Source organism: Oryctolagus cuniculus, chromosome 7 (assembly GCF_051225735.1).
Source record: "Oryctolagus cuniculus isolate XC-2025 breed Fujian yellow rabbit chromosome 7, ASM5122573v1, whole genome shotgun sequence".
NCBI lineage: Eukaryota > Metazoa > Chordata > Mammalia > Lagomorpha > Leporidae > Oryctolagus > Oryctolagus cuniculus.
In genome coordinates, this window is record NC_142873.1 from 73,771,203 (window position 1) to 73,793,558 (window position 22,356).

The 22,356-nt window shown below is 35.3% G+C and overlaps 1 protein-coding gene across 3 annotated transcripts in view; it reads left to right on the forward strand.

Annotated features, from left to right (window-relative positions):
* Window positions 1-22,356, forward strand: part of DPYD (dihydropyrimidine dehydrogenase) — a 962,066-nt gene that overhangs the window by 475,549 nt on the left and 464,161 nt on the right. For all 3 annotated transcript variants that reach the window (XM_008264835.4, XM_089337036.1, XM_089337035.1), the window contains exon 13: window positions 7,929-8,144. In XM_008264835.4, the coding sequence (XP_008263057.2) occupies window positions 7,929-8,144 (216 nt within the window). The remainder of the gene's footprint in view (window positions 1-7,928; window positions 8,145-22,356) is intronic.

Sequence of the window (22,356 nt, forward strand, 5' to 3'; positions counted from 1 at the left end):
ACTCCTGACTTTCATAATAATCACCTGGGATTTTTTTTTTTTTACTTGCTACCAACGGCTGCATCTAAACTGGAAGTCAAAAGACATGGAGTGTGGACAATGCTTTATTCTAGCAAAATTATGAAATTGGTGAATCTTGATCACATTTCATTTGATTGAATTGTATATATTTACAAATTATTTTAATTACCCAGAGTAGTTACTTACCATCCCCACTTGTTGGCTCTTTGTAGAGCCTTTTTTTTAACTTTACAATAATAGAGCAATGGACTTTTATATATTTAGAATAAACTTATTATAGATTATTTTATCTAAACTGGTGATCACATTACTGGGATCTGATATAACGAACAGCCCAGGTACTCAAGGTCTCTAGTCTAATGCATCCAATAAATATGTTGAGCATCCTTCTGTCAAGTTACACTATGGGTGCTAAGATTAAATCAAGCAGATGATACAGAAATGTGAGCAAACAAGTACAGAGTAAGATAAGGGAGCAGCTTTGCTTATGGACAGCCAGAGAGTTTCCTAGTGCAGATGGTAACATGACTGACTCTTGAAGGCTTAATTGGAATTTTAAAATTAAAAACCAAGCATAAAAGAAAACTCCAGGCCAAATACAAAAAAAAAAGTTAAAAAATACACAGATGCCTTGTGCATTGTATTTGAGAAACTGTAAGTTCATTAAACTGAAACATAAAATATTATGATAGACTGGTAGGAGATAAGATTAAGTAGGGCAGGATGCAGAAGAGCCCAATCAGAATTGAGATTAAATAATGTAAAGAGTTTATACTCCATTCTGTGGGTAGTGAATGATCTTAAAGGGATGGAAAAAAGTAGAAAAAATCAGTGTAATGCATGTAACTTTGGAAGCTTTTATTTCATATGCTTGTTATGGAGTTGATTTTTAGAAATTGTATTACAAGTGGCTAAAATAGTTACTCAGTCTCCGAAATCATTCCAAGTCAGAAAAAAAGTAAACTTTAAGAGCATCTTTAAAAGAATGAAAAACAATACCTACAGATACTGCCTAATTTTGAAGAAATATTGTTAACTTGGATACCACGGTGGCCACAGCTCACTGAGAAGTTTTTAAAATAAATGCACTGTTTTTTTCCCTGGCCTCTCTTTCTTGACAAATTAATAAAGACTTCTTTGGTTTCTGATATTTAAAAAAACTGTTTAGATATACCTCCATTTTCAACATCTCCTCTGTCTGACCAAGGCTTTTACATAAGGCAATATTTACTCCTTATCTTTACATTCTAAAAACTGGGCATCTAGCTTTTCCTGAATCTCCATTTTCACCATCTTCATCTCATTTCTGCTTCTTTTTCTTTTGTAGTTTTTCCTCTTTCAGTGTATGCTGAACTACCAAAGAGGTTGTAGTGATTTCTAGATTATAACATGGTTCTTTCTTTAGAAAGAGGAAGAGGCAGAGGGAAATAATCACAATTCAAGTTCTTATATCTAACTCTTTCAGCTACTCTTGTGTTAGCAGATTACCAAGAATATTTAGGTAAATGAGATATGTAACAAACGACAATTGCAATGTGGAAAACCATTTTGTTTTTAATTATAAGGATAAAAATGTTTGGAAGACAATATGAAGATGTAGAAAATATGAAATCATTCTTAGAAATAATTATAATGGAGATAAATTGCCTGGGATGTGGTTTCTCACTGCCCTCAAGGAGTTTATGATCTATCTGTAGAGAGAAAAATCAACATGTACAGTGTAATATGATGACTGCTAAGGTAGAAGCATATTTTAAATTATAAAATAGCAAGAAGAGGAGCTACATCAGGTAAGGGTATGGCTATTGTTAAGGCAATGTCCCAGGAAGCATAAGCTTGGATGAATGAGTTGTGTTTGGCAGGATGATTATGAGTTTGATGGATGAAGAAAGTCCCGTGCTTGTGTTTTAGGGAAGGTAAAAATCCATAAGATAACACATGGAGACATGCAGTAGTGCGATGAATTGTCTGGAGTTTTAATTTTGCATTTGATTGGCCATAGGTGATTGAGAGCTTTCTTTATATTTTTCTGTATGTAAAATTTAGGGACCCTGTCTGTTTTGTTAATTTCTACATCTCCAAGTTCTGAATAAATATCTACTGGGTAAATAAGTAAATGAAAGCAGTTCTCTTTGAATGTTAATAATAGAATCTAGTAGATATATTTGTGTTGAAGAATCAGAATATGTCATACAAAGAAAATTAAAATTGGTTTCTTGAGAAATATGGGTAAGTTAAGCTTGTTACTACTTAAACACATGGCCATATATTTTCAATGTATAGTGATTAATAGATTGAATTTTATTTTTACAATTTATCCATAATGACTAAAAGAGTTTCAGAATATGTAATTTTCCAGTAATTAAAGAAGAAAAGTATAGAATAGGAGAGGGGTATAGGCATACAGGCACAAAATTTGTTTCAGAAGGACTGACTGGAACATTTTGTTTATGAGGGGTGACTTAAGAACATTAGTCAACAATAAAGGAAAAAAATAAATTTTATAATGGTTTTTGCCAGCAACTGAGTGACTTACAGGTATTCACTTAAATTTCTTTGACCTTAGTTTTCTTTTTGTGAAATAGAGCTTGTAAACTAGATTGTACCTTTGATTGTTCTAACTTTCTATTTTTAACCTTTTATGTATAAAAATAAATATAATGAAGAAGATTGATTCAGGATAGTCTGTGGAAGACATTCATGTGGAGATTTTTTGCTTTGTCCTTTACTTAATGAGTTTTCAAATATTATTGCTTCTTTTTAAGTTTTATTTTAAATACTACATTGACTGACCAACAACAATGACAACAAAATAGGCACATCTACCAGTAGAAAACAATAGAGAGCCTAAAAATGAACTCACTCTTCATGGTCACTTGATATTTGGGAAAAGTACCAAGGATACAGCCTGGTAAATACATAGTCACTTCAACAATTGATGTCAGGAAACATGAATACGTAGATATCCACATGCAGGATGAAATGGAGCCCTTGTCTCACACCATATAAAAAATCGAAACAGATAAAGGACTAAGCTCAAGATGAGTTATCGTAAAACTACAAGAAGAAAATATAGGAGGAAAGCAACATGTCAGTGGTTTGGGCAATGCTGTTTTGAATTTGACCCCAAAAGTACAGACAACAAAAGCAAAAATTGAAAACTGAAGTAGCTCCAAACTAAGAAGTTTCTGCACAGAAAAGGAAACTGCTAATAATATACAGAGACAACTTACAGATAAGAAAAAAATATTTCAAACCCAACATCCAATAAGGGTTCAAGCCCCAAAACATATAAGTAACTCAACTCAATGACAAAACAACAATAACAACAACAAGATACAATTAAAAAATAGACAAGGGACCTGAATAGACATTTCTCAAAAGAAAATGTACAAAGGCCCAACAAGTATATGAAAAAGTGCTCAACATCACTAATCATTAGGGAAATGAAAATTAAAACCACAATGAGATATCATCTTAGCCCTGTCAGGACGACTGTTACCATACAACCAAAGGCAACAAACGTTGATGGGGATGTGGAGGAAAGGGAACCTTATACAATATTGGTGAGAATGTCAATTAGTGCAGGCATTATGGTGAACTGTATGAAGGCTCATAAAAAAAACAACAGATAAATTCATTACCTTGTTACCCAGCAACTCCATTTCTGGGTATTAATTCAAAAGATTTGAAATCCATTCGTTAAGAAGATATCTACATTCTCATGTTCATTATAACACTGTTCATGATAGCCAAGTAATGGGATCAAACAGAGAATGTGGGATATATATATACACAGTGGACTACTGTTCATCTTTAAAAGAGAAGAAAATCCTCACATTTAGAATAATATGGATGAAATTGGAGAATATTACGTTAAATTAAGTAAACCAGACATAGAGATATAGTTGCCATATTGATTCACTTAGATGTAGAATCTAAAGCAACAAACTCATGAAAACAGAGAGCAGAATGGTAGTTAACAGAGGCTGTGGAAAGGTGGTAGGCAAGAGAGAGATGAAGGTCAAAGAACAGAGAATCTTAGATGGAGAATTTTCTTAGATCTATTGCACAGCATGCTGAATGTAGTTAATAATGGAACATTGTACATTTCAGCATTGCTTGGAGAAAATTTCAAATGTTCTCACCACAAAATTGTTAAACATTTGAGGTGAAGTATACGTAAACCAGCTTGATTAAGTTATTCCACACTGCATTCATAAAGCATAACATCACCTTGTATACCATAATTATGTATAATTATATTTATTAACATTTAAAAATAAAATTTTAATGCTGCTTTAGTATAGCTTTGAATCTGTTTCATATAAATTAGGGTTCATTAGTGAAATATAAAAAAATAAAATAATAATTTAAAAATTAAAATTCGCTTAAAACTGATAGAATTCTTTTTCATGTTTTGACGTACCCTGTGTGATGAATGGATGAACACAGACATATTGCAAAACAATTATAAACTGTGAATACAGACCAAAAACTTTTCATTTACATTTAGTGTTAACCCACTATTTTTTCAATGTGTACATAACATAGTCTTTCATGTCAATACATTCTTCAATATCATTTCTGATGCTAGAAATAGCATTCCTTCCTTTCTTTTTTAAAAAAGATTTATTTTATTTATTTGAAAGACAGAATTACAGAGAGAGGTAAAGACAAACAGAGGTCTTCCATCTGTTGGTTCACTCCCCAAATGGTGCCGACGGCTGGAGCTGTGCCTATCTGACGTCAGGAGTCGGGAGCTTCCTCTGGGTCTCCCATGTAGATGCAGGGACCCAAGGACTTGGACCATCCTCAGCTGATTTCCCAGGCACAGTAGGAGACATCTGAATGGGAAGTGGAGCAGCTGGGACTTGAACCAGTGCCCATATGGGATGCCAGCACTGTGGGCAGTGGCTTTACCTGCTGTGCCACAGCACTTGCCCCAGAGAGTATATTTTGATGTTTACTATGGAACCAGTATCTTCACAGCTTTTCACAGAGCTGCTCCCCCCAATAGCATTCCTTGTTATAGCAGACCTACTATGGATGTAATCTCCATGGTGCAAACTCTCAGTTATTTTCTTATATCACTTATTAACCAACTCTGTTAAGAGACTGGAAAAATACCTGTGTCAGAGGTTGAAAAGCTGGATCACAAATTCTTTAGAAGAAACAAGATGAGATGCATTTTTTAAAAGAAAGCTTTTTATTTAATAAATATAAATTCCATAAGTACAACTTTTGGATTATAGCAGTTCTTCCCCACATAACCACCCTCCCACCTACAACCATCTCATCTTCCATTCCCTCTCGCATCCTATTATTCATTAAGATTCATTTTTTAATTATTTTTATAAACAGAAGATCAACTCTATACTAAGTAAAGATTTTAACAGTTTGCATCCACACAGACATACGAAGTATAAAGTACTGTTTGAAGACAAGTTTTACTGTAAATTCTCATAGTACAACACATAATTAAGGACAGAGATCCTACATAGGGAGCAAGTGCACAGTCACTCCTATTGTTGATTTAATAATTGACACTCTTATTTATGACATCAATGATCACCCAAGGCTTTTGTCATGAGCTGGATTCATTTTACAGTTGAGTGTGAAGTCAAGGCAAAGTCCAGAGATCTTAGAGTCCTTTGAAAAATGGATTTGGGAGGTTGCACTTGGGATTTGGTAAGAATGGAGCTGGCACTTGAGATTCTCAATTTCCCTGAGCAAGGGTGCATAGAGGGAACAGGCTTTCAAACTTCAGAAAAGCAGGTGTACATTGAGGTAGGGTTATATTATGAAGTTGAAGAGTCTGGATTGCTATAGCATCACACTGGCTATAAAGCTGTGTGATGTATGATGTGTATGGCAAAAAGAAAAAATAGCTGTGTGTATGCACAGTATGAAAAATAGATTGTCTATTGCAAGCAAAGATTCTAGGCTGTATCATACATATCAATAGCATTTTTGTAAATAAAAAAATGTACATGTATTATGCATATATTTTAAAATATGTGTGTATTTTATGACAAGCTGTACTTTAAAAGAGTTGGTGTATGTTTTTGTTATTTGTTATTTGCTTTGGTGTGTTAGTTTTTGTTTTTGTGATAAAACTTAAGGAAAATTTTGCAAAACGTGCCCAAATCATTTCCTTTGTAAGTATTAAGGTGGTGACTTTCTTAAGAATTTTACGGGAATGCTTTATTTATTTAAAATTATATAAATTAAGCAATACAAGTTGGGCTACACATATCATTCTGCCTTCTTTGTGCCTAATTCTGTATGTAGCTACAATTATGAACCAACAAAAATTCTTCAGTATTTCAGTCGTAAGCCATGTGGGAAGGGGAAAAGTAGTAATGTAATTTTCTTTGTCTCAGAATGTCTGTAGAATCATGTGCATTTCTGTTATTGGCATTAGAAACAAGGTTGCCCAGTATTGTTTCTTAGATTACGCAGATAGGCAAGAGACTTTAAAATTTTTCCCTTTATTAAATAACACACACACACACAGAGATGCACACACTTTAAATTACCTCAAGTCTCCCTACATTATACATTACAGCTTTTGTCTGCTGATAATGCATTTATTATTATTGCAGTCCCATATGAAGATAGAACAAATTATGTTCAGAACCAGACTGACCAGTATCCAGAACCGTGCCTGGAAGCCGAGAACATCACTGGCAGAAGGGGCCTGCTTTTAGCTGAAACCCGGTCTAACAGGCACCTTTTGCAGGATCAGAGACACATTTGTCTTTTAATTGTCAAGTTTGATGCCTTTTTACATACTAAGTAAACTTTGCTTTGCATTATAAATGGTGGAGGGGCAGAAATAATTTCTGTGCAAGTCATGGTAATCTTTATCTACACAAGACACAATCCTTTAAAATTAAAGTTCTGCTCAAATAACTGCTTTTGAGTGATGATTCACAAAAGAAAGGGGTTCTACTTTTGAATTAACTACCCCTGCCCATTCACTTTGGCAGAGAAAATTTATAGTTTCCAGTATTATTTGTCTTTTAGAGATAAACATAGAAAAAGGAGGGAGGGAGGGCGGGAGAGAGAGAGATAGAGAGAGGGACTTTAAAAGCCAAAGACCTGATGATATCTTTAATAATTTCCCAAGTCAGAAAGGAGACTATATTTAGCAAGAACCTACAATTCATAAGGTTTTTGTTAAACCATTTCAACAGTCCTTAAAAGGTAGCATTATTACAGTGATCCTTTCACAAGGGTAAATGTATAGTTTTGAATGCCAATTGAAGACTTTCAATGTGAACTGATGGTACCTGTTGGGTTTCTGAAAAACAAATCGACTTTCCAAAGTAGATGTCTCTCTGTGGCTTAGGAGTTTCAACATTTTCCAATATCCTTGTGTGACAGGAAATTAGTTAACTAGCATTCCTGCTGCTATGCTGAAAACTGTGGAGGAGAAAGGACACTTTAGGTGGCTTTCCTAAAATCACATAAATTGCAGTGAGATTACTGGAAACTAAATGTAGGCCTCCTGACTTGCTGTAGCCCATATCTCTGAGAGGTAGAGACAGTTTCATAAATTAAGCACAAAGATGCTGAGTTAATGGGACCAGGATGATAAATTCTAAAATTATTCCCTTGTGTGTTTGAGCTTCAGTATGGTTTAAACAGTTACTTTTGTATGTAATTCATTTTTTTTTTTCTGTTAATACTCTCTGTGCTGACTTTTAAATTAAAACAGAATGGCTTTAACATGAATTTGGTTCATTGCTAACTGACATTTTGCTAGTTTTCATCACTATGGACTGACCAGTGTGCTCTATATTAATTCAAATTCTGCAGTGAAATGACTTTTGCAAAAGATTATAAGGACAGTTTGGATGTGATATGAGAGCAATTATTGGCTGTTTGGTGTTTTGCAGTCACAATTTGGAGCTTCAGTTTCTGCCAAACCTGAACTACCCCTCTTTTATACTCCGATTGATCTGGTGGACATTAGTGTGGAAATGGCTGGATTGAAGTTTATAAATCCTTTTGGTCTTGCTAGTGCAACTCCTGCTACTAGCACATCAATGATTCGAAGAGCTTTTGAAGCTGGATGGGGTTTTGCCTTGACCAAAACTTTCTCTCTTGATAAGGTAAGAAAACATTTTTGAAGTCTTGTTGAAATGTCTAACACAAATTTTTATTAAAGCATAAATATTATAAAGGCAAGGCGCTTTTGACCAAAAATAACCATTATTAAATTACCTAACAAGAGCTATCATTACACCTTAGTCTTTAATTTTCTTCTTATTCCTTCTGTTCCACAGAAGGAAAGAGAGGCGTGTATTTCTTATTTTGTACTGTTTATGGAGCGTAAGAAAACACAAGCATTAAAATTGTGAAAGTGATGACTCCTTTAATAGTCACAGACTCCTGAATTCTTATTTTGGCTTTATTGTTTTGTGATTTTGGGATGTATGTGAATGAAGACGTATAATTCAACTGAAAGTTAAGAAGATGATAGATCTGATTTGTGCAAAATCTTGAGATCCAATTCATGTCAAAAAGAACATCTCACTGTACTTCATTGGTGCTATTCATAAGATTCTTTGTGAATTTTTGAATACAGTGAATTTCCCCCAAAATCATATACCTTGAGTTTTGTTTTGCATTACGGCTTTGTATTAAGAGCAGTAGTAGTCATATGTAGTTGGAAATACACTATATATTAAAGTTGAGATTGTTTCTTTAAAGTACCTAAAGCTTACAAAGGCATATTTCAGAAGTATGATGATTTATGCAATAGAGTTGCATCCTTAAATGATTTTGAATTAGAAAATAGCCGCATATTTTAGAATTTTTAGACCATTTATAAATAATATTTTCAGTGGTGAATCCCTCCAAGTGTTTAGTACTAAGTGGTAGTTAATAATAATTAATGTATAAGAATGTGGTAATCTAGTGACTAAAAAAAGGACTATCATTATTTAAATAAGCCTTATCCTTAGGCAAAGAAAATAATAAGAGAACAAACATGCCCCATTAAGCACATCCTCCTCTTACTAGGATCAATAGCTGGCATTATTATGGCAAAAGCATTATAGCTGTCTGATTCTGACAGCTTTACAAGATGCCCTTTGTGAGTGTGGTCAAGAAAATCCAGATAAAACTCAAAAATTAGAAAAAACAGTCCAGAAAAAGAATACTTTTGAAAGACTTTATATTTAAATGTCAAAGGAATGTTCTTTTTCCAAATAAATTGACAATATTTAGAAATACCTCCATTAAAAAGAGTATGAAAATGATCAGAGTATACTGGATTTAGCTTTATAATATCATGAATCAATTGTTTATGACCTTGCAGAATATTAGTAGTATATTTGTCTTTGTTTCAATTCATCCTCTAAGAATTACTGAGAAGCCATAATCAGATCAGGTTTTTAATCTGCTGGGGAAAGTCTCAGATAACAGTCAATGGCCACATTAGTTATGCTATTTAAGAGTGTACGTGTGTGTGTATGTGTGTGTGTAAACAAAAATAAGTGGCAAACCAGGTACAAATGAAGAAGTATGGCAAACAAACAGGTATTTGCTTTGAATTTCCTGTTTTACTTGCCTACCAAAATTGAATTCTGTTTAATCAAAGCCATCAGTCTTTACTCTGGGTGACATGCATTGATTTGTAACATTGTGTCTTTCAGTAACCTAGGAGCAGTTGCCTTTATTAGGATCCCCAGCCTAGATAAATGTGGAAACTGACTTCCTTCTAAACCTCCAATTTGAATACAACCCATCAATTTGGAAGTCTGTGATGCTGTTTCAAAAGGAGAGATATGAACAAATGCAGGTTAAATTGCTCATAGGAAACAATGATGAAGACATTTTCAGAAACCTTATTTTACTACTTTATTGGTGGGCACAGCAAAATAGTCTGCAAAGACTGTTTTAAACATACTTTTGCAGATAGTAATGACAAAAAGAATGATGACACCTTGCACATATACAATGCCATTTGCAAAAGAGATTGTTTCTCATACATGATTTTGCAGAGTAGTCGTCTCAGAGAGAGCTACTTTTTTAGTTTTCTTATATCGTACCTAATTAGTGATTAGACAAGCTGTGAATATGCAATTATATCTTATGTGCTTCTATGTTTTTTTATTAATGAAATATTTTAGTATGCAATTCAGTAGGATAAACATGTTTTTCCCATAGCCTTTAACTAAAGATGTCTATTAAAATATCATATATAGTATACATTAGTGTGACATTATAGCATACCAAGTTAGATTAGTTTTATTATAATTTATTATGCAATGCAAGCATCTATTTAAAATGTATTAAAATTCAGAATCTTGACATTTTAAATTTGGATGCTTTTAATATGACAAAGGTTATTCTATGGAGTTTTGTTATCATATGAAATATTAATATTTCACAATGCAGTTTTGATGAAGTACAATTTGCCGAGCCTGCATATGATAAAGAAATTAAATGCTTACCAAGGGAGTTCAGTAAAAATTAGAGCCCTGCCTGAACATCTGCTGGAAATTTTATTATCCTATCCTACTGACAGTGTGGCTCCCTTGTTTTTCTAGATTGACAGCTGAATATTGCACTGATTTCTGCAGCAAATATGTTTAGGTGAACTTTGTTTCCCTTTTTTTATTTTTTTTGGGAGTTCAGAACATGCTTTTGATTTTCATCCTATATATTTTTTTATACTCTTGACATTTGTAGATGCCAGATTGAGGTCTAATACGCTGTAGCAACAATAGACCATTGACTTACAGTGAAATGCCAGTTGATATCTCAGTAAACAGAAATATTATTATTCTTTACTGTTCGGTCTGTATAAAAGCTGTATGTGCTTTCTTTAAGGAAGCAAATGATCAGATTTTTAATGTCAAATATAAAAAGATTATTTGCTTTTGTGTTAAATTACATCAAAGATGGCTTTTATTAACTATATTCTTCTATTATTCCACAAGTCAGTCTTTCCAAGAATGTCCCAAAATTACTAGATTGGTTTGATTTTGTTGATGGTATATTTATGTTTTATAAAGGTGGCAAATTATATATAATCATAAAGTTATTTTCTATATAAATATGTAGTAGATACAAGCTTAAATAAAAAAAAAAGAGGTAGGAGAGAAATCAACCTGACAGAATTGATTAAAACTAAATTATCATGAGAAAAGAGAAGCACTCTGTTTAGCTGAGAATATTAAAAATGGCTTGGACTTCATATAAAATAACCCCTGGACTTGTGTTCACATCATATTGATAGGTTATAGATGAAACATTTTGTTTGTGTTAATCATATCCATAAATTTTGTCCTCTCAGCTGCATATTAGATACTGCAAATGTATAACATTTAAGTGAAGGTTGTATATATCTTTATTGCTATACACATAAATAGATTAGAAAGCATTTATTGCTATCCTAAATCTAATCCAAACCTAAGCAACAGTTCACTTCATTTATAAGTTATACATACTCATATGTATGTATATATATATATACTCACACCCATACCATATAAAGTTTTGATTGATTTTAGTAAGAAAATAATTGGAATATATTTTGTATTAATAAATATCACATGATTAGGTATATAGATAAATATATAATAGGTCTTTCTCAACATAAAATATTGAAAACTGAAGGCTGAAAAAATATTTAAAGGTTTTCATTATTTCTTTGAAATCAAAGTGTTAACTCCAGCTGTTTCTGTAAAAACAAAAAGCAAATAAACAACTTTGTACCACATGAGACATATGTGTAGGAAGAGTCTTATAAATATACAGCATATAGGAAGAGTTTAATAAATGTTTCATAATATTTGATGAATAAATGAATTGATAAATGAAGATTTTTTTGGAAATAGCATATTGAGTTTTTTCCCTAGCCATATAAACAGACAATTAAAACATAAAACAATTGACTGTTCTGTGTAATAATCAATAATAGGAGAAAAGAAGAATTTAAAGTTTGTCATATGCTGTGCTGCTTTCTGTAGCGTATCTATACATGTCTAAAATTGAAAATATCCATATAATTTCTAAATGCAGAGATTGTGTTTTAAGGCTTGGGCTGTTAAATAATAAACCGTTAGAATACAGAGAATTTTAGAGAAAACAGAATAAGAAGCCTATAATACAAGAAAAAGCCATAGCAATCCTCAGGCCCAAGTATCTGAGCTCATATGTCTATAGTCCTGACTGCGGAAATGTAACCTGTGTTTGAATGCTTGCAGTGACAAAGAATATGCTAGATCTTTAAGGCATTGCAACTTACTATAGCTGTGTAAAGATTTATTTTAGAAATATGTTCACTTTATTGATCTCAAATCAGCCTTCTCCTAAGCTCCACTCATGTTCTATATATAGTTCTGCTCTTTGGGACATGAAGGAATAAATTAGTGTAGTGTATTAATATTAAAAATTGGTGATTTTAAAATACATTTTAGTTTTTTTTCCCTGACAAATAAATATCCTAGAGGACAGTTCACTAGTATGAGGAGGCACTATAGTGTGATAAAAAGAACTTTGGTGTGGAGACCAGTCTCCCTTGAATACTGCTTCTAAATCACTTTCCTGGACATGTTGTGTATTATTGTAGATTGTTGTTATTGTTACTCTTATCATTTGCCTTAACTACCATTTATCTAATGCTTTTAATGTAAATGCTTTTTGTAAATTATCTCACTGAATCCTCATATTCTCCCTATAAGAAAGATCAGCATATATATTTTTTTCAGTTGAGCTAATAGTCTAAGAAAACTAAAACAACAATTATCTATTGGCTCACTATCATGTGAGTTGACAATTTGGACTGAGCTTGTATGGGCAGTTCTTCTGCTTAGTGTGGTGTCTGCTGGACGCATGCATTTGCAGTCAGTTGATGTGATGCCTGGAACTGGCAAGACGTCCTCCCTGCTTTGTCTGGAGCCTCAGGTGGGGTCGCTGTGATTGCTGAGGGGACTGACCTGCCTCTCTGTATGCACACTCTGTCTTGTATCACGGTGTCTCATTATCAAAGAGGAGAGTTGGGGCTTGCACAAAAGTTAGCAGTGTTCCAAGAGTACAAGAGTGGAAGTTGAAAGACTTTTCAAGATGAGACTCCAAAGTCCAAGTATTGTTTCCATCATATTCTCTTGTTCAAAAAAAGTTACCAAGTCAGCTTATATTCAAGAAGTAGGTAAATGTCTTCCACTTTTGTTGAGAAGAACATTCAGAAACACATAAAAAGAAGGTCATGGCAATCACTTGTCCATAGCAATTTTGAGATTCAGTTTGACACATGTTTTTCATGGCTCCGTACTCCAGGGATAAAGGATTATCTTAATTAGGATTCATTTCTCCTCTTTGGTAGTGGTTCCTGATCTACTTTTTTCCTTAAGTGGCCAATGAAAACCCACATTGGCAGCTGAGTAACTTTCTCAGCCTGAACCCTCCCACAGAAAATTAAAGCCCAATTCCTGACTTTATTTTGAATTTGTCCTGTTTTTGCTCTATAACTCATAATGATATTCTCATTAAACTCGTTTATCAGTTCATTAAGTATGATTCTCTGCCCCACAGCCACATCCATAATTCCTTTTGAAAGAGACTTCTTTTGATTTTTGTATATGACTTGCTTCTATGGCACAATGTCCTTAAAAACCTCACAATCCTAATGTCTGCTTCTACTTGAGAGAATCCACTAGGATCCATCTTAAATCTTTCTATACTTAGTGAAATAAGCCAGTCTCCATAAGGCAAATATGTTCTCCCTGATATGTGGTAACTAATAGAGTACAAAAAATGTAATGCATATGAGAGAAATTGACATTTTGAGATTTGTTTCTTTTTTTTTTAATTTTTTTTAACTTTTATTTAATGAATATAAATTTCCAAAGTACAGAATATGGATTACAGTGGCTTCCCCCCCATAACGTCCCTCCCACCCGCAATCCTCCCCTTATCCACTCTCTCTCCCCTTCCATTCACATCAAGATTCATTTTCGATTCTCTTTATATACAGAAGATCAGTTTAGCCTGCATTAAGTAAAGATTTCAACAGTTTGCTCCCACACAGAAACATAAAGTGAAAAATACTGTTTGAGTACTAGTTATAACATTAAATCTCAATGTACAGCACACTAAGGACAAAGATCCTACATGAGGAGTAAGTGCACAGTGACTCCTGTTGTTGACTTAACCAATTGACACTCTTGTTTATGGCCTCAGTAATCACCCGAGGCTCTTGTCATGAGCTGCCAAGGCTATGGAAGCCCCCTGAGTTCACTGACTCTGATCATATTTAGACAAGGCCATGGTCAAAGTGGAAGTTGGAGAGATTTGTTTCTTGTTTACAGCCTTTATCTCTACTTTTATGGAACAATGTTTTGGTTTATTTTTCCCTTAGAATTTGTTGAATTCTTTGCTTATTGGAGGGTTAAGCTTATGATTATAAAATAGACTGAAAATATGTCATTGTAAAAATGAAAGAAAAAATAAGAAAGGAAGGAGGAGGGAGGGTAGGAGTGTAGGCACGAGGCAGGGTAGGGTGGAAAGCATCACTATGCTCCTAAATCTGTGTAGATAAAATAAATGAAATTTACTCACATTATATTAATAAAATTTTCTAAATAATAAAAAAAATTGTAAATCTGAATTCTTAACAGACAGTCTTACTGGAAGCCTCTTGTTGCAGCCTTTAGTCAAAGCACTCAGAATTTTTGTCCATCTAGGAGAGACAAAATTATTTAAGGAATAACTTTGTTTTCTTTTCTTTTTTTTTTTTTTTTTTTGACAGGCAGAGTGGACAGTGAGAGAGAGACAGAGAGAAAGGTCTTCCTTTTTCCGTTGGTTCACCCCCCTAATGGCCGCTGCAACTGGCGCGCTGGGGCCGGCGCACTGCGCTGATCCAAAGCCAGGAGCCAGGTGCTTCTCTTGGTCTCTCATGCAGGTGCAGGGCCCAAGGACTTGAGCCATCCTCCACTGCACTCCCCAGCCATAGCAGAGAGCTGGACAGGAAGAGGAGCAACCGGGACAGAATCTGGCACCTTGGGTGGAACAGGCGGGAGTGCCATTCTAATTAAATACCAGAGAAATTGCCACAGGTTCTTCATAACACTCATTTTCCATAAACTTTTTGAAAACCTCTAATATTCAGTTTGTCCAGGAAAACTCAGAACAAATCAACAGGGCCTAAGATCCACTTGGTAGAAAACAAAGTTACGGCCAGCACCGCAGCTCAATAGGCTAATCCTCCGCCCTCAGCGCTGGCACCCGGGTTCTAGTCCCGGTTGGGGTGCCAGATTCTGTCCCGGTTGCTCCTCTTCCTGTCCAGCTCTCTGCTATGGCTGGGGAGTGCAGTGGAGGATGGCTCAAGTCCTTGGGCCCTGCACCTGCATGAGAGACCAAGAGAAGCACCTGGCTCCTGGCTTTGGATCAGCGCAGTGCGCCGGCCCCAGCGCGCCAGTTGCAGCGGCCATTAGGGGGGTGAACCAACGGAAAAAGGAAGACCTTTCTCTCTGTCTCTCTCTCACTGTCCACTCTGCCTGTTGAAAAAAAAAAAAAAAAAAGAAAACAAAGTTATTCCTTAAATAATTTTGTCTCTCCTAGATGGACAAAAATTCTGAGTGCTTTGACTAAAGGCTGCAACAAGAGGCTTCCAGTAAGACTGTCTGTTAAGAATTCAGATTTACAATTTTTTTTATTATTTAGAAAATTTTCCTCATCTGAAATCTTAGTGTAGCTTTTCTTCTGATACTATCTTCTGGCTTACAAAATGTGTCTACCATTATCTTTTTTTTTAAATTTTTTTTTATTTGACAGGTAGAGTTATAGACGGTGAGAGAGAGAGAGAGAAAGGTCTTCCTTCCGTTGGTTCACTCCCTAAAATGGCCGCTACGGCCAGTGCTGCGCTGATCCAAAGCCAGGAGCCAGGTGCTTATTCCTGGTCTCCCATGCGGGTACAGGGGCCCAAGCACTTGAGCCATCCTCCACTACCCTCCTGGGCCACAGCAGAGAGCTGGACTGGAAGAGGAGCAACTGGGACTAGAACCTGGTGCCCATATGGGGTGCCGGTGCCACCGGTGAAGGATTAACCAAGTGAACCACAGTGCTTGCCCTCCCATTATATTTTAGTTCTTGTATTTTGCTGTTTCAAAAGGCAGGGCAAAGTAAGAGAGTATTACCATCAAGGCATATGTGATTTGTTTTATAATATCTGAGGTTCACTTGTACATCTTTCTGTTCAAAATAAAATGTCAATTTATAATAAAAAATGGACTTATGCTAGGATTTCAAAAAATTTTTGAACCAAAATTAATTTAGCCTTTAATTCTGGTTTTCCAAGAACTTTTTGAAGTTCCACCTTATTTCCTTTTTTAGCTTTTATCTCACAGTACATTATACTTGTGAAGAAACACTCCACTGACACGTTCATCATTCTTTTTAGAGATAGATTCCTTTAGACAAATTCACAAATGCATTATGTATGTTTTCTCCCTTCTGAATTATCACCAGCGCCATTCTTGTCAATTGTTCTGTCACTACATAATACAGGCTGCCCTTTTCTCAGCCTTCAAAATCAATTTTCATACCACATCTAAAACCTCTACTAACAATTCCTTCACCATTTCTCCAGCCTTTAATAACAGCATGGTGTTGGTTCTTCAGGCCTCTTCTTGTCTCACAATTCCAAACCCAATGCCACATGTTTTATGTTTTGTTATGCTACCAAAGATAATCAATTTCCATATCATTCATCTGTTGCTGCATCATCACTATACAGTTTATGGATATGAAACAAAAAAACTTATGGTATTAGTCCTATATTTTTGCCAGTCTGGTCAGACCTCAGCTGGATTGGCTTGCATTTCCTCCATGTAGTATTAGTTGTTCTCATTCATGAATCTGTAGTCAGCTGATAAACCAATTGGCGGCTGGCTGCTAACTGTGATGGCTTCATTCACATGCCTAGATTCTCAGCTGGCATTGAGGAGGCCTTTGTCTCCATATGATTTCATCTTCAAAGAGACTTCAGGGTTGTTCACAAGGTGACAGTGTTAGAAAAAAGAGAAGAGGAGAAACTGCAAGCTCTAGAGGCTGAGAGTCAGAATTTACACCAAATAACTTTAATTATATTCTGCTTGTTAGGGAAAGTCACAGGCCAGTTCAGGGTGAAAGAGCATTGAAATAGTTTCTGCCATCAAAAGTCTTCAATTCCATGATGTCAGGATTTGAACCAATATCTAGTCAGTAAATCCTGGCTTTTTCCATTATATCATAAATTTTGGTAATTCATCCCTTCTGGACTTCATTACTTTATGTCTAGACTGAAGGAAGTTGACTGAGTCAGGTTCCATTGCGACCTGCAGTTCACCTCAGAAGGTACACCGAGGGTTTTCCTCCCAGCTTCAAGCAGACTGGCACCTATGTTTGTATTTATGTGGAAAAATATAAATTATGTAGAAATTTCAGTGAGTGAGAGAGATCAAGATAGCAAGCAATTTCATTTATAATCTTCTGTGAACCCACTGTTATCAGATGTCAATTTTCCCAAACCATTTTGCTCTGGCCACACTGGCCCTCCTCACAGTCCTCCAACCTCTAGTCCTCCCCCTCCCTGTTCTAGGGCCATTTTGCTTGGCGTATGCTGTGTCTGCAATGCTCTGCCTTTAGGTATTTAAATGACTCTTGCTTCTCTTTCAGTTCTCAGGTCAAAAGTTACTGCCTCTGGGAAAACCTTTGCTGACCATTCAAAACGCAGTTCTCTGTGTCAACTACCCTTGTAATTTTTGTCTTCACTGTGCTAAGCACAAGCATTGTTTAGTTTGCTCATTTATTTTCTGTTTTAGCCACTTGAAGTAAGCTCCATAAGAAGGCTGTTGTCTTTTATGATCACCACTGCTTGCCCAGTGCCAAGAACAATGTCTGGCAGATAGAAGGGCTCAATACATGCTTGTTAGATGAATGAATAATTATAGGATTCTAATTTGAACCACAGTTCCACATGACAGCTCTTCAGTTACTTGGAGACAGCTCTCATGTCCTATCCATAAGCCTTTTCTTTTCCTTTCTAAATAGTCCTGTTTTCTTTCCTGTAATAAGGTTTGCAGACTTTTCACCATGTAGGTTGTCTGTTCTCCCATGTGGATTTCAGGAAACTTGCTTCAATCCACATTATCTTAATTGAGAGGAAGTTGCGCCTGCATTTGCACAAATTGCACAAATTGCTAGCACCTATCAACCAGACAAGAACTGAAGAATAACATTGTCGACTATAAATGCCAAAAATAATATTTAACCTTGAAAATTTTTACAAATATGTTATGTAATAATAGTTTAGAACGCATGTAATTCTCTTTGGATTACAATTGAGAACACCACAGTTTACGTTTGTAACTCATTTTGGAAGATCTTATTAGAAATTAAGATCTGCATTTTTAAGAGGTTAAATCAGATTGACTTATTTCATTTTTATTGAGAATTTCCACAATATCTCATGAAAGTCTATAAAACAATAAATGAACAGCAGTCTAGTGCATTGTTTTACTGCTGTAGTAGCTTCAAATTTTGTATGTAATTAAATTCTATTTATTTTGTGATATTATTCTCTTGATATATAAATGCGCATTAACTAAGGAGCTATAATTATTTAAACAAATTCAATGTAAAGTTCTCATCAGGGAGACTTTTAACATGCCAAACCCTGAAATGGTTTCTGTGTACTAATAGCTTGATTGTCACCTGACTAGGTTCTTTAATTATTATTTAGATTAATTTTATTGAAATTCATAAAATTGACTCATGCACAAATTATAAAGAATGAGTTTATTAAAAGGCTACAGTTCACATGTAATCCTATGGGAGATTCATGCAAGTGTTCCCTTTAAGACTGTTTAGCAGCTTCTTCTTTGAAGCAACTTTTATCTCTTTAACAACAAAGAATGTGCTTATAAGCTTGCAAACTGCACCTATTTGTGTGTGCATGTTCAGTACTGAAGCTGAATCTTGCAAGTTAGAATGGCACCATTGTCTATCCCCCCAAGTTCTAAATTAATCATGACTTATAGTCATGTATTGGCCAGACTTTGTTTATTAAAATGAAAATATAGATTAAAATATTTCCAAACACAGGCTAAGGCATATGTTTCTAACATGAAATAAAAAAACTGTGATTGTAGTGAAAGTAATATTTTTCACTACAAACATTATTGAAGTTATTTAAATGGCTCTGAATCATTTTTTGTATTTTATTTCAAATTTGGTGTAGTTGACTATGAGGCAGACTAATCAATTTTCCAATATAATTACATCTTCACCTCTTTTCCATTTCAGGCTGTGATTTCACACTTGTTAATTAGTTAATCATTTTGGTAGAGTGGACAAGGTGAGATTCAAATAGACTTTTTAATAATATAAATTGATGTGTACAGTTTTGATCTGGGTGAGCTGGTTGAGGAACATAAGATGTAATGGAAAATACCTCTTATCCAATTCATTTTTTTTTCCTTTAAGAAAATGGTGTCAAGGTTAATGGAAAAATTCTCATAATTGTGGCTAATGGAAATTTCCTTAAAGCCCAGTCCTGCTGTTTAAGAAACCGATTTTACCCTTATCCTGTCTCATGTATTTCTTTTGTGGATTTTAAATTTAGCGTATTAAAAATGTCCATTTTCTGAGTATATTTAGATAATACAGTTTTGGTTGAAATTACTTTGCCTTTATTTTTTTCTTTTTTGGTTTTGTATAAGAGTCCAGTCATTGCTACAAAGAGATATTCTATATCTATGTTAAAAAGAATTTTAAATAGAAAGCAGTGATTACCTTACTGACTTTTTTTTTAATCAAAGACATGGCTAAGTTGGATGTTTTGTTACAAGTGTTATTCAGTGTTAGTAAAATTGCATTCTCATCAATGTCATTTTTCTTAGAGGACTTGCAATGTACTTTATGTTCTACCACCAGAATTATTTTTTTTTTAAGATTTACTTATTTGAAAGGCAGTTACAGAGGGAGAAGGACAGACACTGATAGAGAGAGAGATCTTCCATCTGCTGGTTCACTCCCCAAATGGCCACAAAGGCCAGCACTGGGCCAGGCAAAAGCCAGGAGCCAGGAGCTTCTTCCAGATCTCTCACGTGGGTACAGGAGCCCAAGTACTTTGCCCATCCTCTGCTGCTTTCCAAGGCACATTAGCAGGAGCTGGATCAGAAGTAGAGAAGCTGGGACTTGAACCAGTGCTCATATGGGATGACTTGAACTGGTACCCATATGGGATGCTGGCACTGCAGATGGCAACTTTACTCAGTATACCACAGCAATGGCCCCAGTCACCAGCATTTTTGAAGTAAGGTGTGAGAGAATGAGGTGTCATTGAATTAAGGAAGTTATTAGTAATTTAGATAAATGTCCAGATAAAGCATCCTTTCAAATACCAAATATCCTTTTAATAACATTTTTCATTTATTTATTTGAGAGAAACAGGGAAAGAGAGAGAGCAAGGGAGATAGACAAAGAGAGAGCTGTATCCACGGGTTTACTCTCCAAAAGCCCACCAGAGGTGGAGTTAGGCTGAGGGTGAAGCTTGAACAGAACCAGGTCTCTCATGTGAGTGGCAGGAACCCTGTTATAGAAGCTGTCACCACCACCTCCCAGGTTCTGCATTAGAAGGGAGCTAGAGCCAGGAGTTGGAGGAAGGTATGGAACATGGACACTCCAATGTGGAAGGTGACCTGTTAAAACTACGAGGCAAAATGCTTACTCCCATTTGCATGCTTTTCTGAAATATCTCATATAATTGAAACTGTTTCTCACTTCTGTTATACCAAATTACCTCTATATTCAAGTTAAAATATACCTAACAATGTCATAAGTAAATGCCATTTTAAAAATACACAATTTCACAGGAAGCACATAGAACTCCTAATAGACAGGACCAGAAAAGATCTTCACCATGACACACTATAATCAAACCCACCACAGTAAAACATAAAAAAAAAAAAAAAAATTCTAAAATGTGCATGAGAGAAATGCCAGATTATTTTCACAGGATCTCCATTTAGACTCTCAGCAGATTTCTCATCAGAAACCCTACAGTAAATGTTTGGTATAAGGTTTAATTTTGATGACTCCCAAACCCAAACCCATGTTCTTTTCATTAGGTGAAATGTTCTCAGCTCCTTAAAAATAATACACAATTTAGACTTAATGTATTTTGAGAACTCTTACTAATATTCTTTACATAGTTTCTTGTTTTTAAAGATTTATTTATTTGAAAAATAGAGCAAGAAAAAGAGAAAGAGCGAGCAAGAATGAGAATCGTCCCTCTAGTGATTCACTACCCAAATAGCCACATCAGCCAGGTCTGGGCCATGCCAAAGCCAGAAAGCAGGAACTTCATCATGGTCTCCTACATGCATGGTAGGGCCCATGTACTTTGGCCATCTTCTGCTGCCTCCAGTTGCATTAGCAGCAAGGTTGGTCAGAAGCAGAGCAGCCAGGACTTGAAGCTTAACTCACTGAGCCACAATGCTGGCTTCTACATATGTTCTTCTGATCTCATTTGTTAGGCTCTGACCATATTGTATGTACATGCGTCTGTGTGTGTTAAGAAAACTTAAGCTGTGCTTCAGACAGCATATACATCAATTACCACAAGATAATCGAATGCTGATATAACAGGAATTCCTAAAGTGTTACTGAATAAGTAGTAAATTTTCTTTAATGTTTTAAAGAAAAAAAAAAGCTTCACATTTGAACTGTGTTTTTAAGCTAGGCCAAAATGCAAGCACATCGACATTTGTGGTCATGAGAGTGCCAAGCATATTTAAGACTCAGCATAAAGTATCATAAAATAGTAAGAGTGTCTGTAGACAGTGGGAGAGAGTTTGAAGATAGGAATTTAAATGTGATTATGTAGACTACCGGAGATCTGAAAAAGCTTTAAGATTTATTTTAATTTATTTGAAAGTCAGGGTTATAGGAAGAGGGGCAGAGACAGAGACAGAGAGAGAGATCCTCCATCTTCTATCTGCTGGTTCACTCCCCAAATAGCCGCAACAGCTATGGCTGTGCCAAGCTAAAACCAGGAGCCAGGAGCTTCATTCAGGTCTCCCACGTGAGTACAGGGGCCCAAGGACTTGTGCCATCTTCCAATGCTTTCCCAGGCGCATTATCAGGGCGCTTGATTGGAAGTAGAGCAGCTGGGACTTGAATGGTCACCCATATGGGATGCTGACACTTCAAATTGAGGCTTAACCAGCTATGCCACAGCACTGGCCCCTGATGAAGTTTTAAGCAAAGGAACAATATAATTCAATTTGCAAGTCACTGTTGATCACAATATAACTTCCACTCACCATT